General features: G+C 41.2%; 1 protein-coding gene across 1 annotated transcript; it reads right to left on the minus strand.

Annotated features, from left to right (window-relative positions):
• Positions 1-297: 297 nt before the first annotated feature.
• Positions 298-12,169, minus strand: LOC130205171 (protocadherin-17-like). Its single transcript, XM_056432364.1, has 4 exons — positions 9,701-12,169; positions 8,527-8,585; positions 8,206-8,375; positions 298-1,491 (listed from the first exon to the last, which is right to left on the minus strand). Exons 1-4 carry the CDS (start codon positions 12,167-12,169, stop codon positions 914-916), a joined length of 3,276 nt encoding a protein of 1,091 aa, XP_056288339.1. The 3' UTR covers positions 298-913.
• Between the last annotated feature and the right edge of the window lie 4,923 nt (positions 12,170-17,092).

Genomic DNA, 17,092 nt, shown 5'->3' on the forward strand with positions numbered 1-17,092 from the left:
TTATTTGCGTTCTGAATATAAATAGCTGTGTAAAATGTTGATTGTGAGGTTTTTTTAAGTTCCCCTAACTAAGATCTAGACTACCGCTAGATACCATGTGCTGGTATACCGTATAGCTAAAGATGGCATATTTGCAGACACATGCATGAAGCACCATGGAGACATAAATGCACTTTTCTCACATAAAAACATGACAGCATCGAAAGTTGTCACCCATCAAAATAAATTGCCTTCCATGCACACAGTGTATACAAATTTAATAAAATACACAACAAGTACAGTAGCCCACATTCACGTGTAAGCTCAGCTTATTTTCACATAAACTGCAGAGGACGACAATAAAATTACAAATACATTCTTAAAAAACTGTTTTATAGGAACCTCAAATGGTTTTATGAAAAGGGACATTCCCTGTTGCACCACCATTAACAGTTCATAAGACACTTCACTTTTGTATGTAACGTCACTGATATGTATTTCAGTTGCCTGTGATAGTCAAAGAGATGTTCCTTATACACTAAATGGAGACAGGAAGCTTCACTGTACAAAAGCAGACAGGACTCAATAGCTTAACAGTAGCAATTTGTTTCACAGCCTCACCAGATTGGACCTTGAAATGGGTCAAATACAGACATCTAAATTGACAGGTACAGTACACCATGAAAACACAAGGCAAGGAAAGCACTGATTTTCTCCCCAAACCTTAACAGCAGTCAAGGACACATTTTTCACCTAAACACAACAAGTCACAAACTAAAAAAACAAACAAACAGACAAAGCAGATGGTTTTTGGTTATACAATGCATGTCTGGACACCTTTTTGTGGGTCAAAATAAATCACCTCTTGGCCATTAACCTGTAATATTATCAGCACACTCCTGGCAACTGAGAGCGAGTGGGCTCGCCTGAGCTGTCAGTTACCAGAGTCCCGTGGGTCGAACGCACAATCGGACCCCCCGTACTCCTGGCTGATGACGGAGCTGTGAATGAGGCTGCTAGACAGGGACTTAGGCCTGAGCTCTCGGGTCAGGTAGGAGGGCTCCGCTAACTCGGTGTGCAGTGGGGAGCACTGGCCATCTGGAGGGCCATAGGCACTGCTGTCTGAACCGCCCTCCCTCTCCTCTTTGGACTCTTGGTTGGCCAAGTCCAGGGGCATACGACTCTTGGTGGGACTACTGGCCACAGATGGACTCTCCTGTAGCGGTGGGCTTAGTGGACGCTGCGATTTTAAGTAAGGTTTCACATTGGCTATGAGGATTGTACTGTCCCGCTGCTCCTTTCCAAACGTGCTGAGGGTTTTTCTGCTGCCGCGGCTGATGGTGCCATAAATCTCTGTCTCCACCATGGCATCCATTCCCACAGGGATGAAAAGGTTGGTGCGATTATCGGCGCTGTCTGCTTGGCTTCCTACCCGTAACTTTGGCATCCAGCATCTGTCAGAATGTCCCAGTGCACGACATTCATCGGTGCAGTGGACTGATTTGTCTTGCTCTGCAAAAAACAGTTAAACATTTGTTATTGAACCCTGCTGGGTAAGAATAAACAACCTAGAAGAAAATGTGGATGACATTTTGAAAGACGAGCAACAATAGTGATACACTTGAACGAACCCAACATCCAGTAGTGCTCTTAAAATCCTACCAACAATATCTTTCTTGATGTAAGTTATTCAGTATGCATCACTAGAATTCTTTAGAATAAAATAAGAAACCAGGAAGATTAATGGGGGAATTTGAATGTAGCAATGATATTGTGATTTTGCTTTTCTATTCTAGGCATCACTCACAATGCAACCTTGAAATGGCAAGTCATATATGTCATGCTGGTCATTGTAGCGAATGTGTGATTCAATCTAAAACCTTTTCCCTCTGTTACTCTCAACAACCCATGTGGGCGTTTCCTGGAAAATATCATCTGGTGCAGAGGAAGGGATTTGTTGTTTATTCAAATTTCCAGCAGCAGTTTGTGTTAAATGCACAAAAACAATTGTGAAATGTTCATGAGCAGTGATATTTACCATTTCTGATGTGACAGTGGTGAGGAACTCAAATGTTGTTAGAACTCATTTAAAATGTTCTATTTTTCATAAATTATAAATGGCAATTTATAGATGTTCATTTTGGATAATTGGAAATTGGGTAAAAAAGATATCAATATCTAAATTGGATCTTGTAAATTCCATTTGGAGGACAAACACCTCTAACTTTGACCTTTAGTAATTCTTCTAATTAATTTGGGGGACGCATATCTCAGCAGCTCATTTGCGTTCAATGCCCATATTTCATTTAACTTATTAATGGAACTAAATGTGACCGTCCCTGCCAAAAAAGGACCTTATTTACTCTAAACTGTGTTTTATTCTTCTAGCAAGAAACACAAAGTCATGTTATACTGTGTGGAAACATAAAGATAGGGAATTAATTGAAACTGAGTGTTCTTTTGAAAATATCTGGATAAGCTTTGTTAAAAATGGGCAAAAATCTCAAAATAATTAGCATGTAATAATGTAGCCTATCATTATAAGTATTAACTCTGTGTCACCGGAGTGACACTCATAGTATAATTTAAAATCAAGGGGTCCCTTGACTCAAAGAAACCTTTTCTTCTGGACATCTTTGTATTGATTGCACTGGTTCCCTGGTTATTCGATTCCTTTAGTCGACTTCAGCTGCAGTAGTTGATGCTGAAAGCCAAGCCAAACGCCACAGGACCGTGCAACATGGAGCGATTGTTTATTCGTGGAAGTGGTAAAAAGGTGGAGCAACGAGTATGTCTCTATCTTTGTGCCATAACTCCGTCTTTTACATGTCATACCACATCTAAACCTGGTAAACATGAAATACTGAGTGGGGCACATAGAATGAGTAAATTTCCACGGTGTTATGATGAAGGTGTCATTTCTTTCATCAGCCATTACATTACGCAACTAAAATTTATTTGACAATGATGAATTGAGGTATTTTGCATGTAGAGGCATGAAACAACATGTCAAATGTGTTTTTGTAAATTGATAGTAAATGGTAGTTTACCTTCATTGGAAGCAGCATTTCATTAGAAGAAGTGCAAATTTAACTCAAAAATATAACAAATGTGTTTTCTTTACTGTGACTGTCATGACATTCTTGAACTAGAATGGGCACTCGGTAGAGCGCATACCTTCGCATATCACAAGATTGGGCATTGAATTATGAACATTTTGGCATTAGTTGCATGCCAATTGGACAAAAATGTATCGTGCTATGGTAAAAAAAGAGTTTGACCTTTCCATGACCTTGACCTTGACCTTTGACCCGATTGATCCCAAAATCTAATCAAATGGTCCCCGGATAATAACCAATCATCCCACCAAATTGCAGGCGATTCAAGAACATTTTGACCTGTTCATGACCTTTGACCTTGACCTTTGACCCGATCGATCCCAAAATCTAGTCAACTGGTCCCCGGATAATAAACAATCATCCCACCAAATTTCATGCGATTCGGTTCAATACTTTTTGAGTTCTGCGAAAGATTTTGACCTGTTCATGACCTTTGACCTTTGACCCGATCGATCCCAAAATCTAATCAACTGGTCCCCGGATAATAAACAATGATCCCACCAAATTTCATGCGATTCGGTTCAATACTTTTTGAGATTTGCGAATAACACGCATACAAATAAATAAATAAATAAATACACGGCGATCAAAACATAACCTTCCGGCATTTTCAATGCGAAGGTAACAATGTGGAACTAATGATACCTAAATTGGTTGGAATTTGTTTTTTTGTTTTTCATGTTTTGTAAAACTACAACAATATTAAATGAATGAATGAGCTGATAAAACATCTAACACGTATAAAACATATAACACGTAAAACACATATAAACATACACCATATCTGCAACTTCACCCACTCTCTCGCTTGGTTGTCTTGGGAACCATGTGTTTTTGGTAAACTCTTATGATAAACAATATGAAAAGCTCTGTTTCACACAACACTTCACGTCCCGTTCTTCTTTTAAATACATCTCTAACTAGAACGGGCACTCGGTAGAGAGCATACCTTCGCATATCACAAGATTGGGCATTGCATTATGAACATTTTGGCATTAGTTGCATGCCAATTGGATAAGAATTGACCGTGCTATGGTAAAAAAGAAGATGTTGACCTTTTCATGACATTGACCTTTGACCCGATCAATCCCAAAATCTAATCAAATGGTCCCCGGATAATAACCATTCATCCCACCAAATTTCATGCGATTCGGTTTAATACTTTTTGAGTTATGCGAGTAACACGCATACAAATAAATAAATAAATACACGGCGATCAAAACATTACCTTCCGCATTTTCAATGCGAAGGTAATAATTCCGACTAAAATATCATTTTATTTTTTTATTTTTTTATCACAGAAATCACAACATGGCTTGATGCCCCACTGATCAGCTCTCATAGCTTTGGACTATAATTAAGACTTCTCTATCGTGCTGTAAATGAAACAAGTAATCTCTTTACTAGCGAGAGGAGGAGAATATGAGCCTGGAATAAGGGAAAGCTCCACACAACAAGGCTCTTCCTGGAAGAGGCGGGGAGCTCCTCTTGTTCAATTGCCTACGTACCTTCCTCGGACACAAGCCACAGCCAGTTGGCTGGAGGAAGTTCTAACAACAGCAACAACAAGAACAATATACCAACTCTGCTCCACGACCCCCTAGAGATGTGACAACCAGCACCATGTACCACATGTTCAAGGCACTATCACACACTGATGCTGAAGTCCATGCACACACACACACACACACAGACACGTGCATCCACAGGATGAAATGGAACAGGACATGCAATGACTGGAAGGAGATTGAACAAGCTACAGGGGGCTGTTCATGTCACACAGTAACTGTTTTAGATATTTAATAAAGGAATGCTTTCATTACATTTGAAAGGAAAATGTGTTTCTTTATTTTCTGCCAATGAATATGTATTACATATGTCATTTATGGGCTACAGTCATTTTTTTTTTAATGTACATGTTACAGTTTTTTTTAAATTGCTAAAACTTCTGAAACGAGGGCCCTTTTTGTCAGAACACTACACTCAAAAAAGGAAACGTATTCTTTATACACAAACAATACAAATAATTCCTAATAATACATTCCAAACTATGTAAATTATTCTAAAATTTTCATTTTGCATCAGAGTTTTACACACAAACTACGAACAAATATCTCTTTCCACATGCCAACTACACCTTGATGTGCTAAGTATACATCACTATTATTGAGTGTCTTTGGCATTTTTATTTGAAGTGTGTGATAAATATAGACTATAAACACAAATGCAATGGGGAAACAAACCACTCTGTTTATTGGCATTAGTCATATACGAAAAATAATATCCAACACATTTACTAATGTGAAACACTGTACATTGTCTTTCATGCACTAGTATCCTGTTCCTGTAAAATATATTTTTTTCCGACTAGTGGGAAGAAAAAAAAATCCAAAACACACATTCAGATGCGTATTTTACAACACATCTGACCAGACATAGCATTAGATAATGTCTCATATACATATGTAACTTAAAAGTAGTAATTTACTGGGAACATTTTGTCGTGTTAATTCTTTTTACACAATCCTCCTAGCGTCAACAGTAAGAGGACATGCATAGATTGTACTGTAAACTAAATACAGTATATTGCATGTACTTTCTCTAACTTCTTTTTCCAAAATTGGCCTCCACCAATAATCGATCCTGAGTTGTATTGATTGTGTACAAGTTCAGGTTTCTACGTGATCTAATTGATTAAAGGTGTTATAGTTTGTGCTATTTGTTTCACTAACCAAGGATCATGTCTGCTACATTTGATGCCTCCAATAGATAAATATGTTTAATGTTTCTTTTCCGGTCATAATCCCTCCTTTGTGATCACATGATATACTGTAGTTTGTGTAAAAAGCTAATATATATATAAAATAATTTGTAATTAAATACACATCTCACTTCATCATTTCTATTATGTAAACACAGAATGCAGATGGGAGACAATGAGGAAGTGAGTGTGCTTTCATCTATTGTGCCTGGCATTGGCTTTCTATTTCCATTTTTCATTTCATCACTGAATTGAATGTTTTATATAACAGCTCTCAAATTAAAGAGTTATACAATGGCTTTATAGAGTCCACTGCTTTTACATTTTCACAGGACAGAACCATGAAAACGTGACAACATATTTGTGATCTTATGGGCAACTGTGAGTGAAACAATATACCATGTTCTCAAAAAAACAAAGACACTGCCTTCCAATTATAAATAGAATCAGAGAGAACCGAGTAATATACCCACTGTGCATCTGGTGTCTGTGAGAGTAATACATATTCAGAGCGCATGATAGTGGAAGCTGCACAGGTGCATATATTACCTGAATCAAAGCAGCCAAGAGAGGAGAGGGATGGTAAAGGTAAAGACATAAAAGCAATACTACTTAACCCACAAGCTTTTGTGCTGGCGCATTTGGAACCAAAATTCTATGGTGTCTCCATTTTGGATAATAGCGCTATCTTGTCAGTATCTGCAAAACAGTGGCTTTGTAGTTTAATAAATGTATCTGTGTGTGTGTGTGTGTCTGTGAGTGAGAGACGAAGCAGTGTGTGTTCAGGTCTATGGCATTATAGGTAATGTAGATCTCCCATCTTGTACCCAGCAGACGTTTACACCGGTTAATGTTCAATTGGCCAAACCCCCAAGAAAGAGCAACTTTCCATCCAAACCATTAGTTTGATTTTTATTGCATTTCCCACACGCCAACAGGAAGGATATCAGGAAAACACATCAATATTAAAGCTATGCCCCACTTCTTGCATTTCTCTTATCTAACGAATGCAGGTCTATAAATTAACTGACATTTCTGTCAAGCGAGCGTCAGCGCTGCACATTCAGTACAACACATCTCTCTCTATAACTATATGTCTATATGATTGGCCTTAGAACTGGGGATGAATCAGATTCAGAAATGTGCTGCAAAAAATTGTGATTGAATTTACACCTCCCACGGAGTCAAGTTTGGTCCGCCATAATTTTTCGCAGCATGCGCACACACAAACACACACACACACACACACACACACACACACACACACACACACACACACACACACACACACACACACACACACACAAAAGCACAAAAGTGAGATAGATAGAGAGAGAGATAGAGAGAGAGAGATTCACACATCCTTCTGGCATTCGCAAGAGTGTTTTCATCTCTGCCCTCCTGAACATGCGACAAACAAACAATTCGTAGCAATGTAAATGGTGTGGAAAGTCCTGCATAGGGACCTGATGACCAGAGCCATTCTCTTGCAAGGCTCACACAGGGAAATGAGAAACACTACCACTTCAAGTTACCCATTATGTTTTATCTCACCAGTGAGAGTTGCTTTCATTTCTTTTCTCAGTTTATATCCACAATAGCTAAATATATCAGTCCCTATCGGGTCAGCCAGGTTGCACGGATTGACAACCATCTATGATTGTACTCTTGGTAGGGCGGATCATTTCAGATTTGTGAAATAACATTGAATATTTCTATTCTCAGTTGAAAAACAAAGCTCCTCTCAAAACAGTGTAACCAGCGCGCGACCGATAATAACTGAGAAAGTCTTTCCGAGCAAAAAGTGGAAACACTGTCATGTTGCTCCAGAAGTACTTGTCATTTTTGCAATGCAAGTGTCTATCATGCTTTCTTGTCTCTGTCGTGTTATTCAAGACATTCATGCGGCGAACCTGTGTTCAAATAATGACGTGATCAAAAGAGAGACAGACAGAGGTACACTTTGCCATGCATATGAGTCCCTTTGATGGCAAACTCAGACACAATATGTTTGAACATTCTACCTTCAGCCAATGGACTCTTTTATCCTTTTAAACTACCGTCTCCCTTTCACTCTGGTGCCTTCATGTCATCTTTGCAACACACCTCAGAATGCCTGCAATGTAAAGCGGTACAAAGTAACACTACCTGCATCTAACAACAGTGGGGATTGACATCTTCTGTGTTAACTATTTGTCTGATTGGTACCCGGGGACTGATGGACCTCCACTTAAACACCAGTGGGCTGCATTTTCTCAGTGAATAAAGTATACAAAAATGTGCAGTAGCTTCCAAAGAGTGCGTTTGGCATCTTCAAGATGTCAGGAAGAGAGTGCATCCACTCACCCTGCTCAAAAGGCTGGCCATTAACTGCTGTTGCTTTCATCTTGAGGGCCTCCCTAGCAGACGTGTCGCAGTGTGAGCCTTTATTAGTATCCTGGTCACTGTCAGCCTGGTCACTATCACCATGGCCACTGTCTCGGAGGCTTGCTTGTTCTGCATCCTTGAATGTTGAGCTGCAGCAGAATGAAAGGATTAAAAAAAAGAAACGTGAGTTGCCATTAGCTCTGAGCATTCCGATGTCATAGCCATCGGCAGCTGGCTTGATTTGAAGATGGAGAAGCTGAATGCACTGGTCAGGAAAGCTGTTGGAGAGAGCTCTCTTACCTTTGAACAAATGACTGCCTGCTGCCAGCATAATTAGGCTCTGAGGGGAAATTTTCCGTCTAGAAATGAGAGGGAAATACTTTTTTTCAACAATAGTAAACAAATTCAATTTCACCTTTAGACACCAAAACGGAATTTCTTGTGTTTTCAGATTAATATATTAGCATCATATATCACCTGAAAATATGTCAATGAAAGCCATAATAAAGTTAGTAATGACTGCATTTTAACAACAAATCTCCTTTGTGACCATATTGCCGCCTTGGCAAGGCAGAGGAAAAAAACATTAGCCACTGTCATCAGCATCCTTTTTCCCCATCTTGAGAATAATGTGTTTGTGTTGATCACACCCACATACCCTAGTGGCTGGTGACAGTGCCAGGCCTTGTCATCTGTGTTTTCATCTCCAAATGAGACTGTCTGTGAGACTGTCCTAGATATTTACATCGTTTACAACAGATAATTATGCTGTGCTAAACAGCACTACAAGCCCATGCTGTCAAATTTGCATGTTAGCTGGCTTACGCGTCCAGCCCTGCCATCTCTACAAGGCAAGGCTGGATCCTATTAATGGTCTTATCGTGCCAACTTTGGATGCGGATGAGTGGATCTGGCCCATATTTGTGGTGAGCAAAAAATGTGATTGTAAGGTTATGCTGTGTGCATCTAGCTGTCTGGTGCACATTGGTTCAGTAATGTGATCGGACAAGCTGCTCAAACACCTGTCCAATCCTACATTTCAGGCAGGGTGTTGTTTTTACTCTTTTACAGCGGATCTGGCAGGGTCACAGAAGCCTTGTTCAAGACTCACACTGGTTGCATGTCTAACTGAGAGGGCTTTCGGATTATGCAGGCCACCTGTATTTTGCAAAGGAGGACTTGGAGCAATTTCTAAAGTGATTCAGATTCCTTAAATGCAGAAAGACCAAAGTATCTCAAGTGAAATGCTGTTGAGAACACAAGAACACGTTCAAACACCAAGTTTGCATATGATTCAGAGAATATTTCACAGTGTCTTAATGGGGAAAGAAAAAGCGATGATAACGATGTATGCTCACGGTGACAGAGTTTATCCTTTGTAGTCGATTACTTTTCTTCAGTCAGATTTGTATGGCACAGCAAGATAAGCGAGAATAAAGAGCAGATAAAGAAAACAGAGCATCATCCTCCTTACCTGTATCACTGACATCCTATTCGCTGGAGTGTCTGTGCTAAGCCCGGCAAAGCTGGAGTGGCAACCTGCCCTGGGCACTGTCAGGCTGTTTGGGGTGGTTTTCAGGTACATGACCTCTGACCTGGGCAGTGTGAGCGGCAGAGGGCTCTGGTAGTCAAAACATATCGGTGAAGTTATGAGAGAAGGACTGCTCACCACATTCATCCGGCTCGCAGAATCTCTCTCCTCCATCTCACTTTGCACCAGCATGATGTCACTCTTGTTGATCCTTTTCTTTTTGCCTTTCCCCACTGGAGGATTGGAGTACTCAGCCATGCGGCAGTTATAATTCCCAGTCTCCTTATCTTGATGTTTGGACTTGACAGCAATGGCGGTCATGACTGCTAAGAGCATGACAGAGATAATGCAGAGGGTAACTATTAGGGGGAGAGACACATCCCACTGCTGCTGTTCCCCGCTCGGGCTGGAGCCCCCTCCTGCTGCCGTTTCTGTGTTTGCCTTAATGATCAGCTTAGCCACGGCAGATAAGGGGGGCTTGCCATGGTCAGTTACCTTCACCACCAGCTCAACCACTGGGGCGACCTCTTCCCAAAGAGCATGAGCAGTTCTGACCTCCCCTCCCACCGGATCCATCTCAAACAGGTGGTCGTCGTTTCCCTCTGTGATCTCATAGGTCAAATGTCCACTTTCTCCGTGGTCATGGTCCACCGCTTTCACTGTAGCCACGATGTATCCAATACCTACGTTTCTAGGCACTGGTATTTCAGCAGTATCATTCTGCAGAAGGGGTAAAATAATAACTGGGAGATTGTCATTGACGTCAAGGATATTGACCTTTACTATGGAAGTGCTCTCCATGTGAGGGGATCCTCCGTCTTTAGCTTGAACTTTGAACTCAAAGGATTTAGTTTGCTCGTAATTAAAAGAGCGTGAGGCATATGTGGCTCCATTGGTGGGATTGACAGATACATAGGTATACACGGAGACCTCTCCGATGTGCGATGGCAGGATGGAGTACGACACTGTTCCATTTCGACCTACATCTGGGTCGTGGGCCAGAACAGAGCCCAAATATTCCCCGGGGATGTTGTTCTCAGGCACCTGTAGCACATACAGTGTTTTAGTAAAGCGTGGTGCGTTGTCATTCTCATCCAATATTTTCACAGTAAACGACTTTGTGTAGTTCAAAGACGGGATCCCATTGTCTCTCGCCACTATTGTTACATTGTATTCATCTTTCATTTCCCTGTCCAGGGGTCTGTCTGTGAGCAGCGTGTAAAAATTATCATTGTTCTCCTGCAGTCTGAAGGGCACATTTCCCAGCACCCTGCACTGAAGTTGACCATTTCGGCCAGAGTCTTTATCCGTCACTCTCACCAGCGCTATGACAGATTCTGTGGGTGCGGCCTCACTGATGGCTCCCTGCCGGACAGAGACAAAACTTATTATTGGCGTGTTGTCATTTTTGTCCAGCACTTTGACAGTTATTTTACAGTGACCTGGGATTGGGTTGGGTCCGAGATCCTTAGCTTGAACATCAAACTCGATGATTGGATTCACCTCATAGTCAATTTCTCCCTGGACCTTGATGATGCCAGTATTGGAGTCAATGGAGAATAAATCTTGGATTCTCTCAGATGCATATCCAGTGAAGGAATAGACCACCTGTGCATTGCTTCCCTCATCTTGGTCAGTGGCATTTAAATCTATGAGGACTTTTCCTGGAGGCGAATTTTCTGGAATCTCAATCACATAAGTGGATTTCTCAAACACTGGGCTATTGTCATTCGAGTCAGTCACTCTGACGTTAATTTGCATGGAGCCTGATCTTGGATACTCCCCGCCATCAACAGCTGTGAGGAGGAGGGTGTGATGACTCTGATCCTCCCTATCCAGAGGTCTCTGAACTACCAGCTCTGGATATATAGTCCCATCACCCCTCACTTTTAAATCCAAAGAAAATGTATTGTAGTCATCTCTCGTGACCTGATAAGTCTTTATCCCATTTTCCCCAGAATCCGAGTCATGTGCAATAGTGAGGGGGAAGCGTGTTCCAGCAGCTGCATTTTCTGAAATATCAATATTAACATGATCGGAAGGAAAACTGGGCGAGTTGTCATTTATGTCCTGTATATCAATCTTGATCATGCATATTTCCTTGTCGTTGGCAAACACCTCCATAGAGAGCTGGCACTTTGGGTTGCGCCTGCATAACGTTTCCCTGTCAATCCTTTGTTTGGTGAAGATGAGTCCACTCTCCGGGTCAACGTCCACCAGATGTGGAGCAGAATTCTCCAGTACTCTGAAGTTGGATTTTTTCCCCCTCTCGATGGTCCCATATCCGGCATCTTTTGCTATATTTCCTATAACAGTACCGGGTCCTTGCTCCTCCGGGACGGAATAATTGAGATTTTTCAATGTCAGGGCTTTAACCCACAACAGAAAGAAAAGGAGAGCAGAGAGACGCATCCCTTCAACTGGATATGCGGTAGTGGCAGACAGGAAGAAAGAAAAAAAAGAAGAAGAAAACAATTCCTCGTTGACTTTCAACCTGTTGATTACGGCAAACCTAGAGCAATAGACCCGAACCAGGCATGTGGTCGACGCCGATCTCACACTACTTGGGCATTTAATCAACGTGTGTATCCTTACTGCCTTTTAATCTGTATTATAATCTCTTTCACATGCCGCTCGGCTATGATGAACACTTTCTGTAAACAAAGATGACCGCCCGACGACACCTTATGCATAAATAAAAGATCAAATTCCACATAGTGTGCGAGGAATGCTTTGTTTCTCCACACGGGGACTTCGTGAATAATCGATGACTATAAAGTATTAATAATCCCTACTGCAGCCAAGGTTAATGCGTTTCAATCTCCGTGGTGAAGGTTACCGTAGCGTACCAAAGCGCATTGCCCTCATGCGACATCTACACCTAGGCTACAGCAACTACTGACATGCCCGTTCAAAATGCAGCAATGTCCGATGTTACCATTCACAATGCGTTTACTTTTTCCTCCGGTGCGGCACACTGTTGCATATGGGTTCTGCTCTTGCTGCATATAGCCTACCCATGCCACAAAGTATAGAATACAAGCACGTATCGTGAATAAAGCTGTTAGTCCTCTCCAACCTTTTGTGTTCCCGTCATTCAAGAGCATATATAGCACGGTTGCGACTTTTGCCCGATGATTTCTCTATAATCAGTCCAGTAATCCCATAATCCAGTCCAATTGGACCCAGTGCTCTCGCATCCTTCATCCGGACAGTGCTCATCTGCACTGTCCCTGTGAACGTTAGCGGGAAGGAGAAGGAGGAGGAAAAAGAAGAAGAGGGAGAAAAAAATGCGAAAAAAGAGGTGCTGTAAGATTTTTCAGATAATCAAAATTAATCGCTTTTTCCCCTGCGCTCAGTTCTCTCCGCGTCAACTGTTGAAAGCTGCTCCCTTCGCAATGAGATCTGACCGGAATCCTCTCGACGCCTCGACAACCGACTCCGGTGCATTTCTTTGTGCATTTAACATAGTTTCTGATCGTCTTCCAGCAAAATGAGTGAGCGGTGACAGATCTTGCCTTGGAGGTTTTTTTTCTCCAGTCTGGCACGATCGCATGAAGAAGGGCTGTTCCAGTGCTACGTGATGCATTTACTGATGTGCGCGCACGGAGCAGCAGCATCACAGGGGAGACGTGCTGGTGGATGTATGCTGCTCCTAATACGTGTGGATGTGATGATGAATAGATCGACGACATGTGTCCGGATGGGGTGTAGTAGAAGAAGCAAGGACTCGACAAGTGGTCATTCTGAGGGACATCGTGTTGTGGCAGATGGACAATAAAAAGATGAGAACATTGTTCAGATTAACTGCTTTTACCCCATCCCCCTTCATAATACTATGTTCTAGGTGCAATGGATCACTTTGGATATTCAGAACTAAATATATTTATCAATAATTAAAAACCTGTCTCCTGTGTTGTTTCTTATTATCATTAGTTTGGAGAAAATCCAGCCACAAGATAAAATAAAGGACAGACTGTGGGTGTTTTCACAATAATCTCTGTAAAGGACAGAGAAGAATTACTTATGCTTGTGAAAAAAAACAAGGCTTATTGCACAGCTCAAATATCATAGCTGTTGGTATAACCTGCCGTCTGCAGCGAACACAGTCGTCTTCAATGGCCTATCCACATCAATCTCATATCTCATATTTAAAAGACGGACTGACATTTAGTTCACTCAACATTTCAACAATATGGGATTTGCATTTCTACTCTCAGTTGACCAAATCTTAGAGGCACGTGGGGCTCCGATGGATGGACACCATGAGAGTCATTGTGACAGGAAGCTGTGTCAACATTAGGCCAATCTCAGTGTGGCCTGGTTCCTCAGTTAATTCCATGTTGCTCACGATCTAAATCAACCTTGAGTTGTCCCTGGGTTCATTTCTTTGGTCTGAAACATTGCTGCTTTCCTCCTCTGGGAGCATCAACTTTGCCTGGCCAGGGTGCAGCCTGCATAAATTGGCCATTTCTGCAGGTACGAGATAAGGACAACAAAGAGGAACTAATTATCATTCACTCTATGTTGAAACCTCAGGAAAGGAATACTATATTGACAATTGTATCTGCAGTCATACTGGTTAATATGATCTGAACTCTGAATGAGAGGGTGGTTCATATCCATATAGGCTATGTCCCAATGAGCGGCTTCGCTGCATTGTTTATGCAGAGGCTGACAACTTTGTCGTGCATAAATTACTCTAATGAGACCACAGCACCTTCCTTGGAATGAACAGCCATCTCTGATGCTTTGTTGGCAGTGAAAAGACACGGATGGATCAGTTGTTCAGTACAGTGGCACCTCAGTGGCAGTACTCAGCGACAACTCACTGGCACACTGGCACCTCACTGGCAACTCACTGGCACCTCACTGGCACCTCACTGGCAACTCACTGGCACCTCACTGGCACCTCACTGGCATCACTGGCACCAAGTCTTGCCTTTCTTTAATAACAGTTGTTTCATGACGAATTGGTTTGTACCTGAAAGCACATTATTATGTTAGTGTAAAATCCTACCTGTTGTAATTCCACAGAGGTTGAAATGACAAACAGTAAATGCCGATTGAAACAAACTTGCAATATCTTGGCATCGCTTTCACGCGATTCACTTATAGCACTTTGCATAAGCATGATTAGAGGTGAGATTAAGTTGTTTAAATCGTTTTTTTCTTGTGCCCGATGCCGGTTGCAGAACACCTCAAGCAGCAACACTGGAATACTGATCGTGGTGAGTGGGGATCATGATCAACACAAGTCACTGAATTCCTGCTGCAGAGTCAAATGCAAGAGAGAACAAGTTCTTCTGGGGAACAAATGTCTCCATGATACATTGTGTGAATATGTTGATTTCACAACAGAAAGATGATTTACAGCAATGTTTTAACAGTCGATGAGGATTTTGGGAACAGTATCTTAATCAGTCACAGGGAAAAATGTTGGCTGGCGAATGCATTTTTCTTGATAGTTTCAGGCATGACGGTTTAACTATATGTCTTGATGTTGAGAGATCCACCTCTGAAACTTCTGCAGCCAGCTAATATATTGGGGTGGATAGAAAATGAAATGTTGTTTTCAAAAATTTAAGAAATATAATTGAAAAATCTCATTAGCAGCAGGTTTTTCAGAAACGTTCCCCAGTTACTGAGAATAATCCACAGAGTGTAATCCACACTTTCCTTCGTGGTGTATTTGTTTATAATAACAGTTTATACACAATCTGTCCACAGAGGCCTGTGAGTCCATCCAGGATGTTTCCCGAGAGCGTTTTTGCTGTTGCATGTCATCTTCCAATGCTTTGACCGCCAACAACTACATTCATCTCTCTTCCATTCTAGTAGTGCGGTGGCACAATGACCTTGAAACTGCAGCAGATAAAGCTTATATTTTACGCATGGCTCAGCATCAACAGGGACACATGTTCATTTTCTGAAGGGAACAAAGTTCTGGGGGTGTCCAGTAATATCGTATTTTCATTAACATTGTTCAATGCTCGTGGTGCAAAGGGTGTTTTTCTTCAATTAAAGGCGAGTGTGGGGATGTTGTTTATTGTTTTTATCTTATCAATAAATCCTACAAAGAAAAAAGCAACTATAAATATAACTTATAACATGTATAGCTTTATTTTGCTTACCTCTTAGTCCAAAAGTACTGAACACTTGTTGATGAATCACACTATAAATCTCCTCAATATAATGTAAATTACATTTATTGAAGCAATCGCCTAACGTTCTTGCATCACCCCATGTTTGATACCAGCGGGAGACCTTTGTTGCATATCAATCTTTTAGTTATCCTTTGATGTTGTCTCTGTAAACTACACAACTATATATATATATATATATATATATATATGAGAGAGAGAGAGAGAGAGAGAAAATATATGATTAAACATGTTTATATGAATGGATTTCTTCACACAGTATGACCACACTGCGGCTTTGCCCTGCTAGCTTTTATTCCTGCATTTCTGTAGGATGACACTCCTCATGTGGGTCGAGGCTGAACTGACTGTGTGTGCAACAACAGGAGCCTTACACATCTCACAGGCCTCGTTATCATATAGCCTACATGTTGAATACATTATGTTGTGTTACAGACCAGATGTGGATTTGCATGTAAATGCAACATTTCATTTCAAAATCAAAACCAGGAGTCAAGTGTTTCTCTCCAGCGCGTACTGGGCCAGGAGTGGATTTTGCATTTGATTTTTAGAGAAAGTCTCTGGGGCTCCAATAGATAAGTCCACCTTCTGCCAAACTCTCAAAACTAAAAGTCAGACTTGAAAGCATTTTGGACTCTTATAGCCTCCAGTAGAGTTTCAGTTGCTGGTCGGTAAAATGGGATTAATTAACTCTGAACCTAATCTGCATTTGGAGGGTAAGGAGCCAAGACCGTGACTGTGTGTACCTTTTAAAGTGTTTATACAAATATGTGCTGAATAACTCTCAAATGTCAGGAAAAAAATCATGAATTGCATCTCTCTCATGCAAACACAACACAATACACACTAGGATTACAAATCGTACTCTCTGGAACAGAAGTGCATTCAATTCACATCAAACGTTTGAGACTGGAATCACAAAGGAATTACGAGAAGCAGGAAAAAAAACAAACATAACCTGCCATGAATTAGCAGACACAACTTTAATTCATGACTGGATATACTATGATATTCAGGGGTCACGGTAACAACAAAGCGGCATCCAAAATGCTTTCATACAAGCCAACATGTCAGTAGGTCAAACATGTTGAATCTTCCCTGCAAGGAAGCAAACTAAGGATTATTTTTGGTTTTGTCTGTTGTTCACAACACAAACTACTAAATTTGTTAA

The sequence above is a fragment of the Pseudoliparis swirei genome, chromosome 2 (assembly GCF_029220125.1).
Source record: "Pseudoliparis swirei isolate HS2019 ecotype Mariana Trench chromosome 2, NWPU_hadal_v1, whole genome shotgun sequence".
Classification (NCBI taxonomy): Eukaryota; Metazoa; Chordata; class Actinopteri; order Perciformes; family Liparidae; genus Pseudoliparis; species Pseudoliparis swirei.

Excerpts from the sequence above, each read along its gene's own strand:
- LOC130205171 (XM_056432364.1), bottom strand. The coding sequence starts at position 12,169 with ATGCGTCTCTCTGCTCTCCTTTTCTTTCTGTTGTGGGTTAAAGCCCTG. Across the intron at positions 8,586-9,700 it reads ATAGGATGTCAGTGATACAG|ACGGAAAATTTCCCCTCAGA; the intron begins GTAAGGAGGATG and ends TCTCATTTCTAG. Across the intron at positions 1,492-8,205 it reads TGGCCAGCCTTTTGAGCAGG|AGCAAGACAAATCAGTCCAC; the intron begins GTGAGTGGATGC and ends TGTTTTTTGCAG.